The sequence below is a fragment of the Callorhinus ursinus genome, unplaced genomic scaffold, assembly GCF_003265705.2.
Source record: "Callorhinus ursinus isolate GAN/ISIS: 27379988/994484 unplaced genomic scaffold, GSC_fseal_2.0 scaffold16, whole genome shotgun sequence".
Taxonomy (NCBI): Eukaryota; Metazoa; Chordata; class Mammalia; order Carnivora; family Otariidae; genus Callorhinus; species Callorhinus ursinus.
The window spans coordinates 533,084-559,360 of NW_027397078.1; the positions used below are offsets into that span (position 1 = coordinate 533,084).

The 26,277-nt window shown below is 44.3% G+C and overlaps 1 protein-coding gene across 2 annotated transcripts in view; it reads left to right on the plus strand.

Annotated features, from left to right (window-relative positions):
• Positions 1 to 242: 242 nt before the first annotated feature.
• The window catches only part of SHROOM4 (shroom family member 4), a 218,882-nt gene continuing 192,847 nt past the window's right edge, over positions 243 to 26,277 (plus strand). For both annotated transcript variants that reach the window (XM_073901797.1, XM_073901798.1), the window contains exon 1: positions 243 to 491. In XM_073901797.1, the coding sequence (XP_073757898.1) occupies positions 375 to 491 (117 nt within the window). In that variant the 5' untranslated portion in view covers positions 243 to 374. The remainder of the gene's footprint in view (positions 492 to 26,277) is intronic.

The following is a 26,277-nucleotide window of genomic DNA, read 5'->3' on the forward strand; positions in this document are numbered from 1 at the left end:
ACAATTGATGTGAGGCCTTGCCTCGCGCCCGCTCCCCAGCGATCCTATAGGCGAAGTCCCACTGACTGCCCCTCCTCATTGCTCCGTTTTCTTGTCCATTACGCGCTATCCCTCCGCCTCTCCTTCTTTCTTTTCTTTTCTCTCTCTTTTTTTTCCCTTCTCCTTTCCCCCCCTCTCTCCCCCTTTCTCCAGCTCCGTGTCATTTCCTCCTCGCGCTCGCCCGCTGCCCGAGCGTCTCCAGCCGGGAGAGTAGGCGGAGCAGGGCGGTGCGGGGTGGCGTAGCGCTGGAGGGCGATGGTGGCGGAGCTGCTGGGGGCGGAGGCAACGTAGCCCCCGCGGAAAAGGAGCCCCGCGGCGCCTGAGCCGAGCCGAGGATGGAGAACCGGCCTGGGTCCTTCCAGTACGTCCCTGTGCAGCTGCAAGGGGGGGCGCCCTGGGGCTTCACCCTTAAGGGAGGTCTGGAACACTGCGAACCGCTCACGGTGTCTAAGGTAAGAACTGGCGCCTCTGTCCCAGCGGTGCCCGACTTTGAATGGACAAGCGGGTGCGCAGGCTTGCCGCGGAACGCGGCCCTCCGACCGACTTTGAAACTTGGTCCGGGCTGGGGGTGAAAGCCCTCCTGTGGAGCATTAGCGGAACGGAGGGGTCTTGCCACCAGCCCGGGCGCAGACACCCATGACGGGTGGCGGGAGCACGGGATGGGAGCATTGCTGGCCTGGGGCTAAGAGCCCTGCGCGCACACACTCGGGAGGCTCTGGGGGGCAGTTTTTTGCTCCCCCACGTCGGGGGCGGCTGCGCCCCTCAGTTTGAGCTGGAGGAAGTGGTGGCTGTTGGGGGTTTCTCCTTGGAAGTTCCCGCGCCCCTGTGGGACAGGCAGCGCCGTTTGGCAGCTCTCTTAGCAGCGTTGGCCCCTCCGCCGACCAGCGGGTCGTGCCGCCGGGGCAGGTTGCAGGGTGAGGGTCTGGTGTGGGAACGGAGATGAGGCACTGGTGGCTTTCGTCAGCCTCACTTCCCACGGCCGGACGCGCGCACATCCATTCAGCTGGCGAGGCGTTGCTCCTGCCGGTTCGGCCCGGCCTTTCCCTCCCTCCCGAGTCCTGCCCCAGCGCCGGCGAGATTTCCTGCACGTTGAGAAGTGTGGAGGAAACTTTTGCGCCATGGAGCGCAGCTGTGCTGGAGCTGCCGCTGCCGCCGCCAGGGTTTGTTTGTTTTAGGAGGCTGCGATCTGCTGGAAGCCAAGTTGCCGCCGAGGACAGGGGAGAGGAGCTCTCCTGAGTGCTCCAGAACCCCCCAAACGAGCCGTCCCCAGTAGGGGTGAGGGGGTGTGGGGGCCGCGGGGGTTGTTACCGGGAAGAGAGATTTGTAGGGCCAATCACCTTGAGGCGCCAGATTGCCAAGGGAAGGAACTTGACGAACTTCATCCCGTTTTGTTTTGTTTTTTTTTGTTTGTTTGTTTCTCTTAAATGCTCAAATCTGAAAAGCTCTTCCCCTTCCAACTCACTCAAATAGCAGTTGAGGTTGTAGATGTGGGTTTGGGCTGGAGATAGAAAGATGTGGCTTCTCAGCGGGGAACAAATGTCACTATTTTTTTTTTTTTGGCTTTGTAAGGGAGGTCACGTCTCAGCAGGGGGTGGCCAATGCCCTACCCACCCACCCCCAACCTGTGCTGATTTCCCCCTTGCCTTGGACGTGTTGGTTAACTTGGAGAGGTCCTTCAGGCCTTGGGGCCCACACTCTTCGCCACCGTGGGGTATTGCCATGGGGTGTACCAGTCAGCTTGAGCAGTCTCGGGTACCTGAGGCAAAACTTTGAGGAGCTGTCGGGGAAACCTGGGATCTTTGGCCTCCCCAAACGCCAATAACCAGCCCATATCTCCATCCGACTCTCCCTTCCCCACACTGGTCATGTATTTCGAACCAGCCTGAGATGCCTTTGTCATCCACTGTCACATCTCCTCTTAAAGCACTCTCCCTCCAATATTCTATGGAGGGAGTTAATAAGCTTTTTTTGGAAAAACCAAAGAAAACAAGAACACTCTCAAACAACCATTTTGGGGAGGGGAATCCTGACCTTCAGGAATTTCTTCTAATCAGACTCCTCTCTTCCCTCTTTCCACCAAGGTCAGAATGGGCTATGCACCCCTCAGTAGTCTGGCAGTTCCTCCCTTTCTTTTTCTCCTTACACCACCCACAGAATTTCCACAGTTTGCCCAGACAACCTATCTTGGAGAAGTCATTTTTCACCTCTGCCCAGGGCTGAGCCATCCTGAGGAGCACCCCAGAGAGTGCTTACTGCTATGGCCCTGGATTGTTTTGTGAGCCAGTGCTGAGCATAGCAGGGGGTGTTACTAAGTATGGGGCAGCCAGCAATTTGTGGTCTAGCTGGGGGATTATTTGAGGGTAGATGAGGGTTTCCTTGGCCAAGCTGTTGAGGAAGTGACTCGTGTGTTGAGAGGCAGGGTGCCTTTTAATGATTCCCTTTCCGCTGAACATACAGTTGACCCCTATTATAGGAAAACTCATTATTACACACCTTCGGGTATGCAGGGGTAAAATCAGTTATCCTATCCCTCCCAACTAGCCTGGCACCTTACAGTAAAAGCCAGTTGTATATAACCTGGTTAGCCCCAACATTATATAAAGGGGCCATAGTATTTTTTTTTAAGTGCAATGATTGCCTGTGGTTTTTTTTTTTCTTGCCAAGACACTCTGTGGCATAGTTCATTAGTCCCCTTTTCATTTTTCTAACTTAGTTTTGTTTCCCCTTATGCTTCAGAACAATACAGTTTTCTTCTCAAAAATAACCTCAGTCGGCACGCACTGGTGCGGATGGGATGGAAGGCCGTAGAAAGAGAATTGTATTGGCAGATGGGAAACTTGGGTTCTGGTCCTTGCTCTGCCGCTCATTAGCTTTGGGATCCTGAGTGCATCACTTGCCCTCCCTGGGCTTAGGTGTCCCCATGTCTATAAGGAGGTTCGAGTGGGGGGTCTTTAAGTAAGACTGTGACAGCCCAGTTGGCAATCTTTTATGCTACCTCTGGCCCTTTCCTCCTCCCAAGGGTTGTGGACTGAAGAAGGTGAGGCTTTGTTCCACTTGCGTACAGTGTTACCGTTTATACGGTGTTTCCATATCCCTTATTTCATTAGCTTCTTGCAGCCACCCTGTGAGGCAGTCAGGGAAAGTTGTGGAGAAATGGATGGAAAACCTGAGGCCGCGATGCGCCGAGTGGCTTGTCTAGGTCTGCCACACAGTGAGTCAGTGGGAGGCTCCAAGTCTATCCTATTTTCTACTACTTGGAGAGTTTCTTGATTCTTCTGGTAGTACTACCATTTGTGAAGGGGCATGGGGCAGGACCATTCAGGGGTATATCTAGTCTTGACAGCTCCCCCAGTGACTCTTCCCATGCCAGCCTGTGGTTCCACAGTAGGTGAGGAACTGGGTTGTGGACACTCCTTGCTGAAGTCTGGGCTCAGGGGTAGGAGAGGATTGTTTTAGTGCCTCCAAATCACTGTGATGATCTCAGGTCAGGCAGAGAGAGAGGTAAGGTGCAAGAACCATGGTGGGAAATGCTGGAGAACTTCTTTTGGTGTCATGGAAAAAAAACCAGTTGGGGTCTGGTGTGGTGTACATGCTTGGAGATAGCTTGTGGAGACATCTCGGGAGTGGAGGGTTTTGAGAAAGGGTGATTAGTGGGAAAAGATCACCTAGAGTGTGAAAGGCCACCTCATATTTGTCATGGGAGAACCTTTGGACCGGGAAATGGTCAGGTTGGGAAATGGTCGATGCCTACTGGCTCCTGTGATTTCCTTGAATGTGGGGAATTCAGTTGCCCAAATTTTAGGAGACTGGTGTAGTCTTCTCACAATTCAGTGAGAAAGAAAGAGGAAATGTTTGAAAAAAATAAAGCTGCTATTGATTATCCCAAGTGTTAAGGGATGGCTTATGATTTCCCTATGCATTGTGATGTTTCCAAAGAAACATAACCCACGAGGGACTTGGGCCCATGACCTTGCTGTTATTAATTCCTTTGGTTAGTGTCTTATACTACCTCATTGGCCCAGGAGGCCTGTTTGGATAAAGTGGAGATTGTCTTCTAATCATATTTATCTGGTCTGCTACCTAGGGGTCCCCCTCTGCAGTGTAGACAGTCATCCATGAGGTTGGCTCCCTGTACTGGAAAAGATCTTCTATGGGGATGGGTGACCTTTCCAAGGTTCTGGCAGCAATGATTCTGCATCAAAGAGGAATTCTCAGAGGCCTTAGAGATTCAAATTGTATCCTCTTGTGGCACGTGTGTGTGTGTGTGTGTGTGTGTGTGTGTGTGTGTGTGTGTTAGATAGAAAGACAGACATATGGACAGACCGACAGAGATAGAGTTACTGACCTGTAGCGTGAGGTTCCTATACTTATTGTGAGTCCTTGGAAATGTGTCCTGCGGTTGGCTGAGGGTGGGGAAAAGAAGGGGTGGAGACCAGTGGGGATGCAGGAGAAGGAGAAAAATTGGGGCGGAGAAGACAGGCTTATCCTACATATTTGCCCTATTCCTGGGCCATTTTTGGTGGCAGTCTCCATCAGGCACAGTGAAGCAAGTGGGGCTAGTTACTGCCCTGGAACAAAGTAGCGTGGGGTGGGGGAGTAGCTTGGAGGAGAAGGAAATTTCACCTCTTCTGCTGACTGTGCATTGCTGTTGCTATATCATTTTACCCTCTCTAGACCCAAACGTCTATTTGCTAAATGGGGGTGGGCATACCTGTCCCATCTTCATTATCAAAGATGATGTGAGAATGAATTGGGAAAACTCTCATGCTGTTTGCCATCTTTAGCCTAGGAAGATGGCAGGACATGCTCTTTAAGCTGTTTTTAGCTCCCTCCCCACCACCCACCCCCAGTCCCCACCATGACCTTATTTCTAGAAGAAGCACACAAAGAGGCAGTTGAGATTTCAAGAGGACGTGGGTTAAGTCAGATTGAGGCCGTCTTGTGGCTGGCAGTAAATTTGGCTGCGAGTTTGAGTTCTTGCTGGAATATGAGAGCCAGTAGTTCCTATGAAGGCTTCATAGTTGTGTTACAGGCTGGGCCCACCCTAGACCAGAGCTTGACATTCACAAAGGGACCGTCATGGGACGTGCTTCTTGGGAGCTTAGTCCAGCCTGGGTACTTACATGAATCCCCTCCTCATCTGCCTCTAGAATCAGCAGATTTATCGAGGGTCTCAGTTCCCCAACTCTCCCAGAGAGGAGAAGGCATTTGGAGACCTGGAGTAGGAATCCATCCAGAAAGCCACAAAGAGGGTTGGAGGGAGGTAGAGCAAGAAGGGCAGGTGCTATGTCTGGTAACTCTTGGCTGAGCTTTGGGTACACACTATTTCGGGGCCTGCTGGGCTGTCATAATACACCTGGTACCCTACTGAGATCCACACATGTGCTCCCTAAAGTGAAAAAGGCCAAGCCTGTTAGAGGATTTTCCCCCTCCAAAACCTCAGACAAAGAAAATAATTCAACTCCAGCTGGAAGACGCTTGAGTGTTGTCCCTTTAAAAAAAAAAAAAAAAGAAAGAAAATGATTTCCCCTTTTGCTCTCCCCAGCCCCCTCCCAGGAATTTCTTTCTTTAAGAGGAAAGAGAGACCCGGGCTTGAGATTGGAGTTTATGGAGTGATTTATCTAGAGGGAACATCACAGTTTTTGTAGTTAGGCTTCTTCAGAACCAGGGGGGAAAAAGATGCTGACCCATCTGAGGCAAGTGAATCACTTCCCCACTCCCATCAGGCACCAAAGGACAGCCTTGACTCAGGGCTGCTAATCCAATGCTGTTCGTAGAGGAGGCCTAGAATCACGGATTCTCAGAGTCAAGAGGGCCTTTTGGAGGTCACCTGGTCTTAATCTTAACCCGTCCATTTGCCTTCTGTCTAGTAGCTCTGAGCTGGTTGTCCTGGGCTCATGTGGGGAGTTCACGCCCTTCGTAGCCAGTCCATTTCCTGGTTGGAAAGCTTAGACCGTAGACAAGTTTTTCATATGTTGAGTGGCAATCATCATCCCCCTACCTTCTATCCATGGGTCCTAGCCCTACCTTCTGGGACCACACGAAACAAGAATGCTTTCTCTTTGTCAGATCCAAAGGCACAGACTCTGTTCCCTTGTCTCACTTTTCTAGGCTAAAGAGCCTTAGCAATTTCAGCTATTCCTTACTGGCATCTGAGATCCAGCCTCCTGTCCTTTTTCCTCTTCCCGCTCTGGATGCACTCTAGCCTGTCCCTGTTCCTCTTGAGTTATGGAGCCCGCAGCTGAATATAATAACTGAGAGGCGTCTGACCAAGGTTGAGTAGGACCCTTCTTTAAAAAAAAAAAACAAAAAACAATACAGCTGAAGACCACTTTGGATCTTTCTGTTATGTCCATGCCATGCAAAGACCCTGTGTCAAGCAGAACATTTAGTGGATGAGCTTTGCTGCTGCTAAGCCATACCCCGCCAAAGGCCTCTACATAGGCATCTGAGACAGCCATGTAATAGATTTGGGAGGGACACATTTCATCTCTTACTGTTTTAGAGTTGCCCCGGCCCCACGCCTAGCCCAGGCTAGTGTTGAGAGAAGTGTTCTAAAGGGAGATGAGAGAGAAGATATAAGCTCTGACCTCAAGGAACATACATGTTTATATAAAAAGCTACAGAGAAGGAAGTTGTGTAATAGAAGAAGGAAGTGGCGTTTAATGAAGAGAGTCCAAATCAGAACTTTAGAACATCAGAATTATTTTATTTTTTATCAGGTTTCGGCTTGGAATTTGTAGGAATAACCTCTCTGAGCTGAATTTTCTCCTTCTGAGAAAAATTGGTATCTCCAAGATTGAAGATGCTGACTATGTGACGTATAGTCTCCAACTTAGCCCCTACGTAGGAATTTAACAGTCCGCGTCGCAACCCCCTGTCAGATATTCATCTCCCTGCATAGCGCCATGGGCATGGAGTGCAAAGCTCCTGCTGTTGCTGCCATCCCTGGGTTCTGAGGTCTTCTGTCTATAAGACAAGAGTCACTTCTGCAGGAGGCCTTGCACCCACAGCCTTGTCTCCGTAGGCCCCTCACATCCACCAGTTTGTCACCTAGGTTGGGCAAATATTTTTTCTTGCTCCTAAAGCCCTGATCCGGGAGTATATTGGAATGGAGCTTAATCCTCATTATTATGGAAGGATGAGAGGCCTGGAGACGAGACAGTGGAAGGCTAGGAAACGTGTCTTTCTGACACAGTGTTTTTGATAGTGGCTAGGTTCACAGCAGTTCTGGAGAGGGCGATTTAAAGATTCTATTTATTTGTCAGAGAGAGACAGAGAGAGAGAGAGCACAAGCAGGGAGAGCGGCAGGTCGAGGGAGAAGCAGGCTCCCCACTGAACAAGGAGCCCAGGACCCTGGGATCATGACCCAAGCCGAAGGCAGACGCTTAACCGACTGAGCCACCCAGGCACCCCTGGAGAGGCCTATTTAATCCATGGGGTATGACTGAAGAAATTGCAGAACCTAACAACCACCACTGATAATATTCTGCCTACAGGAAGCTGTCCAAAGCTCTAAGCTGTTTATTTACAAAAAGGATTCTTGGAGAACAATTTATTCATGAGCTAGGGGCAAGTGCTCTAGAATCTCTGTTACACAGACCTGGGTGGGTTTGAGGTTTCTACTACTATCAGCGCCCACTGTGTTCTTATTCCTGATGCTGGGACCAGATGCATGTACACAGTGTATTTATGGTTCAATTTATCTCCGAAATTGAACCCCAGGCTTACCTGTTACCCTGCAACCAGCGATTGCTTACGTTGGTACCTAGATCACTTTCACTCAATTTCTGTGCAGCCAGTATTTTTGTCTCCTGGTGCTCTCCTGGAAAATTCCTTTCAGACGGACTTCAACTAAGTCACTAATGAATAAGTTGAGATCTTTCTTTTTCCTGGCTAAAGATTGTGTTCCAAGGACCGGGATGGGGTAGAGGTTCATCTCCCTACGCCCCTTTGCCACATCCAGTGTAAACAGGCCAAATGGAAAGATTGTCTTAGGAATTAGTTTTGCAAGGGATGATCTGTTCTTCCTCACATCACCCTGGCATGTTTACTTGGGCACATAGCCATCCTGGTCGGGCACTGAAGTTGCAAAGATCAAGATGACTTGGTTTCTCCAAGTGACTAACCCCTCCCCTTTGACTTCACCTCCACTCACTCCCTCCTCATTCAGCGCAAGTCTATGACTGTACTGGGTCACAGAGTGAGCACTGCCTAGTAGCAGACACATTTTCCGGGCATCCAGGCTGCCCTTCTTTCCTGTCCAGTCTTTGCTTCCCAGCCCCCACCCATCAGCACCAGTTGCTTGAGGCCTACGTTTTGGACTGGCTCATTCAAGTGCCATTGCCTCTTTGTTCATTCATTGGCTGCTCTGCCCTCTGTCCAAAACCCAACTTTTTTTCTTCTTTGGTCACAGAGGGGCCTTCTAGTCTGCTGTACCAACTTTGTCCCTCTTGGCTCAGCCATGCTTCCGGTGGGGCGGGGGGGCGGGGGGCTGGCAGGCGGTGCATGCAGGGGTAAGAGAAGCTCACAGAGTTAAAGTTGATAAAGTTTGAAGACACTCAGCAAATTGATAGCTGGATCAGAGGGATAGTTTCTCACCCTGTGTCTCTCTCTATCCTGTTTCAGTGGAGGACGGGCTGTTTGTCGCCTTGCTGATACCCTTTTATCCACTTGCAGAGTAATCTTGGCATGCTGCTTCACCTCTCTGTACCCTCCTGTTTCTTCTCAGACTCTCTGTGGGGCGAGCCTCTGCTTTATTGAAGGGTTGTGAAGGGCTCCAGGATCCTTGCCTGGTCTGGGCCGTGGAAGTGTGAAGGCTGACCAACAGCCGGCCGTTATTACTGTGCGCTGAGGTTCTCCACACTACGACTTCCTACCTTCCCAGAAGTGGCCGTTTCCTGGTATGTTCTCAGGGATGGCATGTGGAATGGTCTGTTAACTTTCACTCAGGTCTTTTAATGTTACATCTGTGAGGAATGCGAGAGGTGGGACTAATTTGACAAGATCAAGGGTTAAGCCCAGTGATGGACAGACCCTTTGTGGCGTCTTCTGGCCCCCACCCTAACGCCACTCAGCAGGTTCCCAGCTGTAGGCTCAGCTCTCGTCCTGAGCCTCTGGCAGGGAAGTTTTGAATGGTTCTCCTATACTGCCTTTCACGGTCCATCAGAAATTGATTTTTTCTTTTGGGGATGGGGGTTGGGGGTGATATGAGGTAGACCTGGGAGTAAAGCTGGTTCAACTAGTTCTTCTGGAAAGGGGTTAGAGTCTCATGGCTGCAGCCCCGTCTTTGCTTCTGAGAAGATGACAAGCTAAAGCCTTGTCTTTGTTGAGCTGCCTTGCTGTTTTCCATTTCTTTTGGCTTGTGTTTGATGTAAGTAAAGGCTCCCGTGAAAACTTCTGCAGGTAGACAGCTTTTGATGGCATCTTATCTGACTGAGAGGGTGAGTGATGACATCTTGGAGCCTCAGAGGTGAGTAACAAGGTCTTGATTCTCATGTTCTTTGGAGGGCTTGACTGAGAGTTTGGAGCTCTGTGTTAATTTGAGTTTGCAGTCAGGAAGTATCAAGACAACAGGCTGAAAAGTGGACCAGGCGAGGCCCTGGATACTCCACTGGCAAGCATGTGCCTCACTGCGGGGAGGCCGTGTAGTTTGGTTGGATCTCAGCAACCTCTTGAACTCAAAGGGGAGTCAAGGCCTAGACATGGTGCACCAGGAGCGGTAATAGACCCGCTGGGTCACAAATCCTTCTGCTTCTAGGTGTTCTACACATTTTCCCATTTAATTTTTGTGGTAACTCTTTGAGGTAGATACTGATGTCTCCATTGTGCAGATGAGGGGACTGAGGCTCAGGGAAGTGAAGTAATAGAGTCTAAGACACACCATAAGTGGAAAAGCTGACACTGAAATTCACTTCTGTCTGACTCCAAATCCCAGAGTCTTTCCATGATACCATGTTTACATAGGTGAATGGACAAAAAAGAAAGAAAAAAGGACTGGATAAGAATACGAGGCTGGGGGGGGGGGTTGGGGGAAAGAAATGAAATAGAGAAATTAGAAAGGAAAGAGAAAAGTGAGCGGGGGTGGCGGAGAGAGGGAGAGAGAAAGGGAGGGAGAAAGAAATGAGGGAAATGTAATTTTGTGCAAAAACCAACAACATTACCAACACATGCCCCTCGGGGATCAGGGTGAAAGGAAGGATTCTGTTCTGTTTTGTTTTAAAGCTCAAATCAGGGGTAAGGGGTACGGGCTTGTATTCAGAAGGCCTGAAGTTCAGTCTTCGCTTTGCCACTCAAGTTGTGTATCCTTGGGCAAGTCATTTCCCCCGTGTCTCACTTTCCTCTTTTGCAAAATGAAAATAATAAAACTCACACCTTTTTTCCAAGAGGGAGGGAGATGGATTTTATCCTTTATCTCATATAAATACTAGGTGTATATGTGATTTAAGAAAGAAAAAGCATCCACAGGTGTCTCTTATTAAACAAAAATTCTCCTAAGAGAATTTTGAACTTAAAAAGTGAATTGTATGCAGCTATGGAATCTTTGGGAAGATGCAAAGTGGCAGGACACTTTAATGGGATGTCTTCTGCTGCCAGAAGTTGGAAGACCAAACATGATTTCTGGCTAATGTCTGAACAGCCAACAATTTGAAAGTCTGTGCTAAACCTTGTTTGGCTCCTACCTAAGAGCTCTCAGCTAAGCCTCCAGTCAATCAGTCAATCAACCAACCAGTCAACACGTATTTGTTGAGTACTTTGTAAAGTGCCTAGCTCTAAACTAGAGAATGCAAGAGATAGCCACCGCAGAAGACCTATCCCCTGGAAGTGACAGTTTTGTTGAGGAGAGCCACTACTGCAAGCTCAGGAAACAAAAACCTTTAAGTGCCAAAACCATGGGATAGGATCTAAGAGCAACATTTATTCAGTGGAAAGAGATTTCACTGTGGGCTGATGTGGTCCGGGAGCTTTGTGGAAAAGGGAATGAGAATTGGAGCTAGGCCTTGCGGGATAGATAGGATTTAGGTAAGTTGGGGAGGAAGAAAGGCATTCATTCCAGTTAGTATACATGCTGTGTGTCCTAAAGACACAGACAGGAGACTGAGGTCAGTTTGCTCACCCCATGGTGAACTAACAGCGTGAGCTCCCCAAGGACAGAGTATGTGTTGTTTGTTCATTTATTCACCACCTGTTCACTCATTCATTAAATTTATTGAGTGTTTCTTCTAGGAACTGAGCTAGTCTTCCTATGGCCTAGGAAACCAGCTCAGAGCTCCATAACGGTCATTTGTATTTGTTTTCTAGCAAACACTTTCATGGTGCATACCCCGGGCCAGACAGTGGCTTTCCAATTTAACGCTTAGGAACTCTTATCAATACCATTCTACAGATGAGAAAATTGGGGCATAGAGAGGTTAGTTAACTTGCCCAATGTCAGACTGTTTGTGTGGCGAGATAAATGAGTCCATGGAGACCTGCTGGACTGCTGCAGATTGGTGGAATGTAAAGGTGAATGGATTCAAGCCAGTTATTCTGAAGAACCCAGAAAACTGGGCTATAGAATAGATTCCGATTGGAAGTGCGTAGCCATTTTGTTGTTTTGGAGGATCAGAGTTAATGTGTTAAAGGTAAAGCACCTGGCAGAGGACCAGCCACCTAAGCGTTCGAATGAAGAAAGACCAAAACTGAACAATACAGAGGGGCATTTCAAGGGAATCAGCCATCTTAGTGATGTGCTGTTGTTATACATTAGCAAGTTGCCAGAGGTTAGTGGTAATACATACCCTTTGGATCTGAAGAAATGAAGGAGAGGTGGGGGTTAGAGATGAATCCAGTGTAACTAAGCTAGAAGTCTCAAATCGGTGATGGGGATTAGGAGGGCCATCCAATTTTTGTTCAGTTTTGGGTCTTCCAAGACCCAGGTGTCTGTAGGCCTAGCCGGTTAAGAAGTTCCATAGACAGTTTGGAAAAAAAAAAAAAAAAAAAAAGAAAGGATTTGTTTATTTAAGGCCCATGATCAGTTAAAACAGCAAATCGTTATTTTAGGAATGTAATGGTTAACATAGACAATTTACCAATCTGTGATTGTTTTGGAAATTAGTTAATTGCCAGACAATCTCATGCTCCAACAGACATTGGAACATGCCTGCATTATTTAATGGGCTTTTCTGGTCATAGCTTTGTCTTATCTCCTCCAATCTGTGGGATGCCTGGTCACCTGAGGTGTTACTGACCGGACTTCCTTCTGTCTAACTGGACTTTCAAGTGATGGGAAAGTCCACAAATCAAACAAACAAAAAAATTGAAGAAACTGTCAAAACGCCAAATTTCAGACATGAAGCTTGAAATGCTAAAAGGGTTGAGGCTGTTAAAAAACATCAGTTGACTTGCCAAGATGTTTAAGGATTGTTTTCTCTATATGAAAAACAGAACGTGGAGGCAAAGTAAAGCAAACCTCAAACCTCTGGAGTTTCAAGTCTGTATTGCATTTTTGTTGTTAGCAGTTTTATATTCTGCAGATAGTGTAATATTATTAACCTGGTGGATATTATCATTCTTAATATTTCTACAGTAGTATTGGTCATTAAATGTGACCTTCAAAAAAGCATTGTTAAGCTTGCTGGTATGATTTGACTGCCTTCAGTCCTGTCCTTACCATACTCTCATCCTGATTCTTATGTTAGAATAAGGAAGACAGGGGCACCTGGGTGGCTCGGTCTTATGCCTCTGCCTTCTGCTGACATCGTGATCCCAGGGTCCTGGGATCGAGTTTCACATCTTCTCCCTCTGCCTGCCGCTCCCCCTGCTTGTGTTCCCAATCTCTCTCTCTCTCTCTCTCTCTCTCTGGCAAATAAATAAATAAAATCTTTAAAAAAAAATAAGGAGGAAGTGGAGTGTTGCTTCAAAAACTCATTTACTGCAAATCTGGCTGGAAAATGCCACTTTATTATTAAGAGACTTCTGCAGATTTCGAGTGATTATCTGACCCAAACCCTAGCCATGAGGCCAAGTATACTTTCGTGAAATTCTCAGGAAAGGTTAATTTTGTGTGCATATGGGCCTGACCCATCCGTCTTCTGCCCCATCTTTCCGGAGATTTGCTTCCTAGATCCATTACTTTTGTGTAGTGCTACCCACTTTTCTGCGTGAAGAACTAAAAGTCAGAATGTTGCAAAGATGCTTGTGCTCCAGAACTTGGTCTGCTCCCTCCCTCCCTCCCTCCGTGTAGATGGAACTCACTTCCTGCTAAGGGCCAATGGGCACATGGGTTCTTTTACCTAACTCTTCTGTCAAGGTGAAATAGCTTATAATTTATATTTGAAGTTGACTTGAGTATCTAGCTGCTGGGGGGGTATTTTTGTGAAAAAGACTACCTGAGTGCCCTGGCTTTTACAAGAGCCAGCTTGCTTATGAGTTCTGGCAAGAAGAAGATACTCTCCCCCTTCTGGATGTAAAGGGTTAAATATGTAATTTTCATATTTTCCTGTGCCTTTGGCTGGAGAAATGTGCAGTGTTCTGAAACCTGCCCAGGCCCTGCACATACTGTATCTGCTTAAGGAGGGCTTTTGGCTCTTGGCCCTTCTCAGCTGCATTAGGGTTCAGGTTACATCCAGCCACTAATAAAAGCCAAAAGAATTAAGGATCAGGGAGAGTTAATTCCCACTGCTAAGACCCAGGTGGGGCCCTTCCACCTCCCATCCCGGCTTCTAGGCTGGAGCCCTACTTCAGGGCTGAGCTCTAATCTAAGCCTATAAGTGACAGTGATCTGGAACAGGCCCCAGAAAAGCACTTGACAATCAGGTTTTGCCCTATGTTGGCAGTTGTCTCCTGCCTCTCTCTCTCTCTCTCTCTCTCTCTCTCTCTCTCTCTCTCTCTCTCTCTCCCTCTCCCCCCCTCCCCTTGTCCCCTCTTTTCTGGTGGGATCGTATATGAGACAAGTGACCCCGGGGGGCCAAGCCACCCAATGCTATTACAGAAATGGAAATGATGTATCATAGTTCCTTTCTTCTAAGCTGGAAGACTTGGATGGATGAAACTTCAACTTTTTACTTCTACTCCAGTCCCTGACCCAACTTCAGTACAACATTACGAGTCTCATTCAGAATAAGAAATGCCATTCATATCTCACCCAACTTAAAAGAGATGCATAGTAATGAGCTCTGAAATAGCTCAGACAGAGGGCAGCTTTGAAGGAGGATCTTGCAAGAGCTGGGACAGGCAGGAAGAAGCCTCCTTCTGGAACAAGTATACTAATGTAGTGGCCTCCCTAGTGGTTTCCCTCCCTTTGATCATTCCCCTCCCCCACTTAAAGTTATTTAGTGGTTCCCTGCTACCTGTAAAATAGAGCCCAGACTACTTTAGCTTGGTGTATGGACCATTCTCCATCTGGCTCTAGTCTTACTTGTAGCATTCCTTCCCAGGACCCAGGTTTTCTGGCAGGATAGTTTCCTCTCTGCCCCGCAAACACACTGGGGAAACTCTGGCCTCCAAACTCCCCATCCTGATGTTCCTTGAGGACCTTGGCTTTTCTCTCCTCATCTCTGCCCCTTCCATTTGGGCCCAACCTCCAAGCCCTCGCTCTCAGCCGCAAGGGCATCGTCTCAGTCTGCTCCTGATGGAAGTCATCTCGCCCTCTTTGGAATGCTGGAGCTCTGATTTTCCAGTAGAAACCTGTGGGTACCTTGGCTGCCTTGTGTCTGGCTTGCTGGATCGAAATCTTCTAGAGGACAAAGGTTGTATCTTCTGTATCTTCATCATCATCCTCAGCACAGAGCACAAAATAGTCTCTCCACAATGGTTTGCTGGAGGAGTCAAGCACAAATTTTGTACTCAATAATTGGTCATTTTCCCCTTTCCACTTCCAATCCCAAATTCAAAAGAGGAGATGACTGCAAGAGCTGGATATACTAGCCAAGTTTTCTAGTCTTTCGGTGATACCTAGTGAACAGGGTGAGCCTTGAATCACACACACACACACACACACCTGTGCGTGTGTGTGTGTGTGTGTGTGTGTGTGTGTGTGTGTGAGCGAGCTAGGGATGGGGGGAGCACAGAGAAGGAAATGGTAGTGCAGGTGGGAGTTGAGAAGGATCCCCGATGCAACCTTGGATGAGAGGGACGATGACGGCCGTGGGGGCTGGGAGTGGTTACCTGCTTGTCTCTGAGCTGCTTGGAGTTTGGTTTGCAACAGCTGGGTTTCTTGCTGCTGCAGCTCTTGTGTGTGAGCCGTGCTCCTGAGGCTTGCCTGTGAGAGAGGCCTGCTGGCTGATGATCACAGCACTGCCCTTGCTGTTGGGCAGTGCTCTTTTGCTGTGTGCTTGGGGAAGGCAGAGGGTAAGTCTTCCGTCTGTCTCAAGGGTTTCACTGTTTCAGCCCATAGGAAGGAGATTCACGTGAACAAACTGTGTGTGTGTGTGTTTCCATTTTTGCTGAAGCAAGCCCGAACGTGTTCTGTCTGACTAGCCTTGGATGTGAGTCATCGTCTGGTATTTATACCCAGTGCCTTAAGTGTCCTCACTATTTGACCATGACATTCCTTTTCTCACTATTTTATTCAAAGCTGAGAATGTTGAAAAGGGCCCAGAAGAACCATCTCTGTTCTCCTTCCTAATGGGGTCTAATCTAATTGGTAGCTAACTGTCTCTGTGGAAGTCAATTAGGTCATGTCAGGGCACTAAAGGGAACAGACTGAAGCTCATAGTGGCAGTACTGTGACAGTTAAAAAGACACACTGTGGGGCCTTCTCTTGGTTCATTCTGCCCAGACTACTGCTGCAGAGTTTGAATCACTGGAGCCAACTTTAGGAACAGTGCTCAAGGGGACCCCAGGAAGTGTTCGTCTTACCAGGATCACATAGTAAGCCTGAAAGGAATACACAGAGTCTGAGAAAGTCTGAGAGGTGATGACTCAGCCTTCGAAGGCATTGGTGGAAGAAGCAGAGAACGGTAGCTTGCTCCTTACTGCTCTTTCTGTTAAGGTCCTTCCGAAGCTGAAAGTTTTGTTTTGGAAGCATGCTCCTAGAATGTGGGAATGGTAAGCCCCATCATGGGCACTGTTGTTCTCAAAGGGACAGAGCTTCAGAGAGGAAGGACGTGACTGCTAGTATGGTCATTTGGAGGCCAGGCAGCCAGTAAATCATTTGAGAATGAATTAAAAGTTCAAAGGGCAGGAGGGAGTTCTTTGGGAGACCTTATAGGTGCTTGAAAAATCAAAGGGATAGCTGATGTGCTTTTATTTACTTATTTATTTATTTTTTGAGTGCTGGTTCGAAGGGACAAGGGAATGGCAGTGCACAGTAGGAAACTGGCATTGCTGTTTTTGTGTGCTTGGGAGCCTCAACTCTGGGCTGGGGATGATCAAAGTCACCATAACTAAATGCCAATTATGTTCTGGGGGTTTTAGATGCATGATCTCTAATCTTTTCACCACTACTGTAAATTAGGTGGTAGTATTCTTATTTTTTTACAGATGACAAAAAAAAAAAAAAGGCTCAGAGGGGCCAAACAACATTCTCAAAGTAACAGCTCTACCTGACCCCAAATCCTAAGTTGTCCCACTGTACTTTGGAATTTTGTGTCAAAATCCTCTTTTTGTGCCTCTCATGTTTTCTTTCTTTTTTCTTTGAAAGATTTACTTATTTATTATTTTTGAGAGAGAAAGAGGGGAGAGAGAGCACACAGGGAGGGAGGGGCAGAAGGAGAGGGAGAGAGAGAATCTCAAGCAGACTCCGTGCTGAGCACAGAGCCCAACATGGGACTTGATCTCACAACCCCGAGTTCATGACCTGAGCCAAAATCAAGAGTCAGACGCTCAACCAACTGAGCCACCCAGGCGCCCCTCACATTCTCTTTCTTATACTAATATTAACTATTCCTTTGACCATGTTCTTTGTGCCATAGCATTAGAGAAAAGCCTGCTCATTCCCAAGCTTTCCTAGGAAGCTTGTTAAGTACAGCTGACCCTTGGACAAAATGGGCTTGAATTATGTGGGACCACTTATACGAGGATTTTTTCAATAAATATATATACACAGTACTGTAAATGTATTTTTCTCTTCCGTATGATTTTCTTAACAACATTCTTTTCTCTAGCTTACTTTATTGTAAGAATACAATATATAATACATAATACATAATATATAAGATATGTTCATTTACTGTTTATGTTATTGGAAGGCTTCCAGTCAACAGTAGGCTATTAGTAGTTAGTTTTGAGGGAGTCAAAATTATACACAGATTTTTTTACTGTGCAGGGGTTTGGTGCCCCTCACCCTCATGTTGGATTAGACTCAGGATTACCAAATCTAATGTATGAGCTGTACTTAGTAGTGTCCTTATTCTAAGATGCAGAAATTGAGGCTGAGGGTTCAGTAACTTTCTAAAATTCATGGGACCAGTAGGTGGTAGAGCTGGTATTCAGAATTCAGTTTATCACATTTTATTATTTTTTAAAGATTTTATTTATTTGACAGAGACAGCACAAGCAGGGGGAATGGCAGGCAGAGGGAGAGGGAGAAGCAGGTTCCCCGCTGAGCAGGGACCCCTGTGGGACTCAATCCCACGACCCTGGGATCATGACCTGAGCCGAAGGCAGACACTTAACTGACTGAGCCACCCAGGTGCCCCGGGTTTATCACATTTTAGAGTGCTTGTTCTTCCCAATGTCCCTGTTGACTCTTACCCTGGGATGGGGGGAAGTGATAAACAAAACATCCGACTCGATCCTCTTGGCCCCTACAAAACCTACCTGTCTTAACCTGCCGTCATTGCCACCAAATTTCGTTAAGTGAGGAGTCGCCTGCCTTCCTGCTTGCCTTCCATCCTTCCCTCCTTCCTTCCTTCCCTTCTTCCCCTCTTCCTAACACAGTTTAGTTGTTTAAGTTGTTATTTTGGGGATAGGTGATAAATGTTCATGGAACAAAATTACAATTATAGGTGGGCAACCAGTTCTTAATCCCTAATTTCTCTTCCCAGAGGCAACCACTGTTACCAATTCCTCCTTTACCCTCCCATGCATTATATATATATAAGTGTGTAGCATATGCTTGTATACTTGCACACTCTGTTTCTGCTTCCTCACAGCCTGTGTGTTCCTTGATCCTCTCCAATCTGGCTTCTATTCAGGTCTTTGCAAGGGCCAGATTTACTGGCCTTTTCATTGTTGTCATCCTCCTTGTCTTCTTTACACAACTGTTTTATATTTCAAATTGTGTGTTGAATAGATAACCTAGTCCTATGGTTCAAAAGCCAGTTAGTATGAAAAGGTAGACACAGAATAGTGTCCTGCTCTTCATTGTCCTTCATTGGCCCCGGATTCACCACCCCCTACGGTGCTTAGATTTTTTTTTTTTTAATGCATCTTTCCAGAGTCTCTCTATACACACACAAACAAATCTGATACGGATTCTTTATCTTGCTTTTTACACATATTCAAGCAATCTTCTGCTCTTCTCTTTTACTTACGTATACTGGAGATCTTTCTTTGTCAGTATGTGCAAGGCTGCTTCATTTTTTTTTTTAAAGATTGTACTTATTTATTTGACAGAGAGACACAGCGAGAGAGGGAACACAAGCAGGGGGAGTGGGAGAGGGAGAAGCAGGCTTCCCGCGGAGCAGGGAGCCCGATGCGGGGCTCGATCCCAGGACCCTGGGATCATGACCTGAGCCGAAGGCAGACGCTTGACGACTGAGCCACCCAGGCGCCCAAGGCTGCTTCATTTTTTAACAGCGATATTATATTGATTTATTTAACCAATCTTTAGTATTGCTAGTCATTGTTTCCGAGGTACCATTCTGGTGTTCTCCAGGCCCTGTGGCCAGCATGGCTTCTGTGGTGCTGAACTATCTTGTTTCTCTACCCTCTCTCACTGTTTCTCTGTTCTCCTTTGTGACTCAACTGCCTCGCCCATCCCCGTCTTGTGGGCATCCCTCAAGGCTCAGAGAGCAGCCCCCTGCTTGCTCTCTTTGCCTTTCTCCAGTCTCTCTCTCTGCCTCTCTCTCCTGTTTCCCTCAAGAAAGAACACTAATGAGATCTCATGACTCCCAAATCTCTCACCTTCACCTTTCCGTCAGAGCTCTAGGCTCTGCAGCCGTCTGATGGACAGTGCCTACTTGAATTATTTTTCCTTCTTTTTAAATCTCAAACCCCAATATGTCTAAAATGGAACTTGTTCTCTTCCCTTTGCCAAACAGGCTCTGTCCTTAGCCTTCTGCCTCCCATTAAACTAGCGTTGAAATCTTGGAGTCACACTGCTTATTCATCCCCTATATCCAATCAATTACCACCCCTGTGGTGTTTCTTCCTTCAAAATAGCCCTCGTGTCTACTCCTTTCCTTTGAATTCCTGCTACTTCCACCCTTTTCGAATCTCGTATTCCTTTATTTCTGGATTTCTGGATTCCTGGCTGGCTCGCCTGCCTCTAGGCTCACCCCTTTTAAATTTACCCTGTAAGTCACTTCCTCAATCTGAGAATTTTAGTTTTCCTGTCTGTACAATGAGGAAGCGGGACCGACTGGTTGATTTCTGCAGTCCTTTCCAGCTCTGACATTCTAGACCAGCAATCTTCCTAAACGGTGTGTTCCCACCTCCCGCCATTGCCACCCCTGCACTACCCTCCCTTACTTGAATAGTTGCTATGGCTCCATGGCTCCTAGTTGTGCCTTGCACAAGTCTTCCCTAGTTTCTTTCTCCTAAATCAACTTACAGTTGAAAGGAATCTTAGAGGCCATTCAGTTTGGCCAGCACTGCCCTACTGCCTGACTGCCATTTATGACACCCTTGAATCTGGTTGACCAGGCTGTGCTTGAACCCTTCCTTTGATGGTAACAACTCTCTCACAAGCCAGCCCTTTGCATTGCCAGGTAGCTAGAGTTGTTATAAATCTACCACAAACTGACACCAATTTGTCTGTCTTTGTGACACTCTGTTATCCAAAGCTTCCTTCATGTCGATTTAAGTACCAACCACTCAAGTCCATAATATGACTCCTGCCTTCTCTTCCAGCCTTAAATCCTGGATATTTCCTTTGCATTTCATCCAAATAAAAAATGTCTAACATTGATTGAGCACTTACTGGATGTCAGACACTGTTCTAAGGCATTTTACATGTATTACCTCATTTAATCCACACAGTAATCGTATAAGCTTCTATTATTCTTCCCCATTTTACAGAGGAGGAAAATGAGGCATATGGAAATCCAAATGATTTACCGAGTCTTGTAGCTAGTATAAGGTAATGCTAGGATTTTAATCCAGAAAGGCTGTCTCAAGAGCCCATGTCCATGATCCCTGCCATATACTATCAGCCCCAAATGTGACAACTCAGTTTCCTAAACATGGCTGGTGCTTCGTTGATCATCTTCCCTTAACACCTTTGTAGTCCTATCTACCTGACTGAATCCTGCCTATTCGTTGAGACCCATCACAAATTATACTTCTTTCTGGTTCCATTCTACCCTGTCTTCCCTCCTTCCATTCTTTCCCTTACCTTACAGAATCCTTACAGCTTTCTCCACCTCTCCTCCAGAGCTCATCATGTTCTTTCTAATGAGTAGTGTGAACTTGTTTTAGATCTCTCACAAAGTAGATTTCTTTTCATATTTTGAGTTTGCATGAATCTTTTCTTTCTGAATCTGGCTTTCCTAGGCCCTAAATTTCATTTCTACCATTGCCCTGTGGTTTGCCCATGTGTATCCGGGTACCATCAGTTGACAGGGACAAAAACCAAACAGTTCAAGCATTGCTATCCATAATAATATAATTTATATTCTATTGTATACATCATATACTTACTACTGTTATATTTATTATATATTATAATTATGTATACTTACATATTTAAATGTAATTATATTTATAATAAATATATTTAATATATCTTATAAATATATAGTTTTGCATGTATAAATATATTTTTAAATATATAAATATATGTATATAACTTAACTCAGGAGCTGAATGAGGAACAACCTAAAAATGAAGGAGAAATTTTATTAGAGCCTCTCTCCCCAATCTGACTGCCTTAATATTTATTACTTCTCATCTCCCCTTTCTCTTGCCCTTAACATTTATTGCTATGCTCTCTAAAAACTGATATAAATTTTGCTTACTTATATGAATGGATGGGTGGATGACTAGATAGATACTTCACATTTAAATCTAGAGATTGTGAATTTGTGTGTGTGTGTGTGTGTGTGTGAGAGAGAGAGAGAGAGAGAGAGAGAGAGAGAGAGAGAGTGTGTATGAGGGTTGGGGGAGTAGGTGGTAGTTGGTTGGCGGGGTGATTGGATGTTTGGAGGTAGGTGGTTCTTTGGGAATGGAAAGGTTCCTCATCTTCTGTGCTAAGAAAAACCCTTTTATTGTTTTTCTCCAGCTTTATCGAGCTATGATTGACAAGTAAAATTGTACATATTTAAAGTGTACAGTGTGATGATTTGATATATGTATACTTTTCTAGTGAGAACGCTTAGGATCTACTCTTGGCAAATTTCAAGTGTATAATATAGGGTTATTAACTACAGTTACCATGCTGTACATTAGCTCCTCAGAACTTAATCATTGTATAACTGAAAAATTTGAACCCTTTAACTGACATCTCCCCATTTTCCCTGCCCCTGTCAATGACCATCATTCTACTCTTTGTTTTAATGAGTTCAACTTTCCTTCCTTTTTTATTTTTTTAGATTCCACATATAAGTAATACCACACAGTATTTGTCTTTCTGTGTCTGGCTTATTTCCTTTAACATAATGTCCTACAGGTTCATCTGTGTTGTCACAAATGGCAAGATTTCCTTCTTTTTATGGCTTAGTAATATTCCAGTGTATGTGTGTGTGTCTGTATATATATATATACTCTGTGTGGTATATATATCACATATTATATCTGTGATAGTTCTCTCTCTCCACATATATGTGATTTCATATATATATATGAGATCATATATACATGATCATATATACATGATCATATATATATATATATATATATATATATGTATGTATGATCATGTCATCTGCCACAGAGATAATTTTACTTCATTTCCAATTTGGATGCCTTTTATTTCTTTTTCTTGACCACTAGCTCTGGCTAGGAGTTCCAGTGCTATGTGGAATAGAATTCTCAAGAATGGGTTTCCTCATCATGTTCCTGATCTTAGAGGAAAAGCTTTTAGCTTAATGTTTATTACTTCTCATTTTCCCTCTCCCTTGACCTTAACATTTATTGCTGTGCTCTCTACAAACTAATATGAATTTTGCTTTCTTACATAGATGGATGGATACCTCACCACTTGACCTAGAGATTGTGAATTTTAGTGTGTGTGTGTGTGTGTGTGTGTGTGTGTGTGTGTTTGTGTGTGTGTGTGTATGCATGAGAGAGATAGAAAGACAGAGATGTGGTGGTGGTGGTGGTCGTCGTGGTGCTTGGGTGGTTGGGGGGTGGTTCTTTTGGAGTAGAAGGGTTCCTAGTCTTCTGTGCTAAGAAGACCTTTTAAAATGCTACAATCCTATAGAAATTGTCCCCCTTCCTTTCTCTCTCCTTTCTCTCCTCTTCTCTATTTCCTCCCTTCTTTTGGTAGTGATTGTGGTTTCCCATTTGTATTTTGTAAATGATTTCCATCTGAAGTTTCCAAGCTCTTTGGTTGAGTGAGATATACTTATCTAGCATGTCAGACAAGAACATGATTTACTACCCAGACAGACAGACTAATTCAATGGGTAACACATTGTTCTCCAAAGGATCATGATACTGTTGCTAATTCCCTGTGTGTACCAATTTAATTACATTTCAGAAGTCAGAAAAATTTAAGTAGTTCCAGTTGCAGTGTTACAGTTCACTAAGCATTAACTATAAATCACTAGTGGGTACTTTAAAAAAAATCTGTTGATGGATTGGCTGGTATTTTACATGAGTATAAGCCACCTACCTAAGGTCTCTAAGTTGGTTTTGTGGAGTAAAAATGTGCTCTTGATCTCTCCCTGGCCCCATAATATCTTTGTCAACCCCCCCTCCATCCCATACACCTTTCACTGGGCCCCCTTTTTTCTCCCTTCATATATTTCATCAGACTCTAAGGGAGTTATAGACTGGTTGTGATTATTACTGAACCATATGGGAACCACACGTCTTATTTTTTTTCTTCTTCTATGTTCTTGAATAATGGTTATGTCTTCTTAAATGATTTAAAAAAAAAACAAGGTTAGTTTTTAACTATTGAAAAACTTATTACCAAGTAGCCCTGCCTTAATTTCATCATCTCATAAAGGCAAAGTTAATAGCCCCTCTTTTTTCTTTCGGCTAACACCTGAAATCTGTTCTACAGGAGGGGGATACCAGTTACTGCAATATACATTAGTGTGCAGCCTTCATGACCCCTTATTGTTTTTACTAACCATCTTTTGGATTAGAAGGGTCTGGGAGTCATTATTTAGTCTCTTTTTCCAGAATGAACTGTGCATACTGTGTAAAGTTTGACTACAAAATAAGAATACTGATTTTTATTTGCTTGGGAAATCAGTCCCTGTTTTACGGGCATATTCACTATGGTGTTGAGGCAAAGTTGAATTAATTTTATATTTTATAGCTTTATTGAATTACGATTGATGTCTTATACTTATATAACTACATATACAATTTGATGAGCTTTGACGATGCCTGTGAAACCATCATCCACAATAAAGATAATAAACATATCCATCACCCCAAAAGCTTCTTTGTACCCCTTTACAATCTACCCCTACAATCCCCGGATAACCACTGATATATCTGCTTTTCTATTGCTATAGATTAGTTTGCATTTTCTGGAATTTTAGATCAATAAAATAACATGCTATTATACGTATAACAATATAATATTATTATATCTTTCGTTCAGCATATGTATTTTTACATTTGTTCACATTCTTCATTTATCAACAGTTTGTTCCTTGTTATTGTTGAGTGATATTCCATTGCATGGATGTACCAAGTTTGTTTATCTATTCAGTTATTGTTCAACATTTGGATTGTTTCTGGCTATTAAGAACAGTTTTGACTATTATGAATAAAACTGCTATGAACATTATAAGTCTGTGTGTAAACATATACTTTCATTTTTCTTGGCTAAATCTACAAGTGAAATGACTGGGTCATATTGTAGGTATATCTTTATCATTTTTAAAGGCTGCCAAATTATTTTCCAAAGTGGTTGTAAATATCTTACACCAGCAGTATAAGAGAGTTTCTTTCCTCAACATGGTCAATTTCTTAAAAATTTCAGCGATGCTAGTAAGTCTGTATTGGTATTTTTTTGTGCTTTTTAGTTTATATTTTTCTGATGACTAGGGATGTTGAGCACATTTCCCTGTGCTTATTTACTATACGTATTATCTTCTTTAGTGAAGTATCTACTTAAATATTTTGTCCATTTTTATTTGTTTTTCTCTTCTAATATTGAGGTGTAAGAGTTCTTTATATATTCTAGATACAAGTCCTTTGTTGGATATATGTGATTTGCAAACATTTTCTCCCAGTCTGGGCTTGTCTTTCCATTTCTTAACAGCATCTTTTGAAAAGTAAAAGGTTTTAATTTTGATGAAACCCAATGTAATGACTTATTTTATAGTTTCATCTTTTTGTATCCTTTTTAAGAAATCTTTGCCTTACCCAAGGTAACTATGCTTTTTCTCCTGTATATTCTTCTGGAAGTTATGTAGTTTTAGCTCTTGCACTTGGATCTAGGATCCATTTTGGGTCAATTTTTGTATGTTGTGGGAGGTAAAGGGCCAAGGTTTTTTTGTTTGCCTTTTTTTTTTCTTATTTGTCTGTTTTGCATATGAACATTCAATTGTTCCAGCACCAGTTGTTGAAAAAACTATCCTTTTTTCATTTAATTGCTTTGGCACCTTTGTCAAAATTCAGTTGACCCTATACACATGGGTCTGTTTTTGAACACTGTTATGTATCATTGACCTATATGTTTATCTTTATACCAAAATCTCATTGTTGTAATTACTGTATCTTTATAATATCTTGAGATCAAATAGGGTAAGCCCTCCAACTTTGTTCTTTTTCAAAAGCGTTTTGGCTATTCTTAGTTGTTTGAATTTTCATATAAAGTTTAAAATCAACTTGTCAATTTCTATTTAAAAAGCCTGCTGGGATTTTTGATTGAGGTTACGCTGTGTCTGTAGATCAATCTGGAGAGAGTTAACACCTTAACAGTACTGACTCTTCTTATCTAGGAACAAGATATATATCTCTATTTATTTAGATCTTCTTTAGTTTATCTCAGCCATGTTTTGTACTTTCAGTCTACAGCTTCTTAGACATCTTGGGTCAACTTTATCTCTCAGTATTTCGTATTTGTGATGTGTTCATAAGTGGTTTATATTTTAAAATTTCACTTTTTGATTGTTGATTGCTAGTATATAAAAATATGATTGATTTATGTCTATTGGTTTTTGGGTCCTGCAGCCGTACTAATCTCACTTAGTAGTTCTAGTAGCCTTTATGTAGATTCCTTAGAATTTTTCACCTAGCTTATCATATGGTCTATGAATAAAGATGACTTCACTTCCTTTCCAATTCATATCCAAACTTGGTTTTAACCAGCAGTGTGTAGGTTAGATATATTATGTAACTCCTCTTAAACGTCCATTTCCTCATCGATAATAGGGGGATCTTAATAGGACTCAATAAGGTAATGTAAATAATGTTACTAGTACAGGACTTGGTAGAATATATGACCCCTAAATGCTCATCTTCTGGGTCCTCCTCCTATTTCACAAAGTCCACATCCGTAGTAAGGGATGCCCTCCAAACATTAATTTCCTTTTGAATATCTGTCATCAGTGAATTTATCCAAACCTAAAGAAAACCCCACATTTATATTGTCAGGCTGTTCTAAACTTTGGGGAGCGATGTGTTTTATTGGTATACTAATTGTATGAAGTTTGAATTGTATGACATATGGTAGGACTTCATTTCATTTGTTGTAAATTTACCATTGTTAAGCCTTTTTCTGGGCCTTCTCTAGCTTGATGCCGTTGTCACTGAGATGTGGTGACCAGACCTGCACACAATACCCCAGGTGAAGGCAAAGCAAGAAGAATGAATTGGGGGCAGGGTGAGGTGAGGGAGTGAGGGAAGGGAGCATCCTCCTTTTTATTCTGTTCCTGGCAGGCCTAGACCAATTATTATTTTCGCCAACACAGCAAACTAAACTGGTGTCTTCAGGAGACAGTCTACGTGATTTCCAGATCC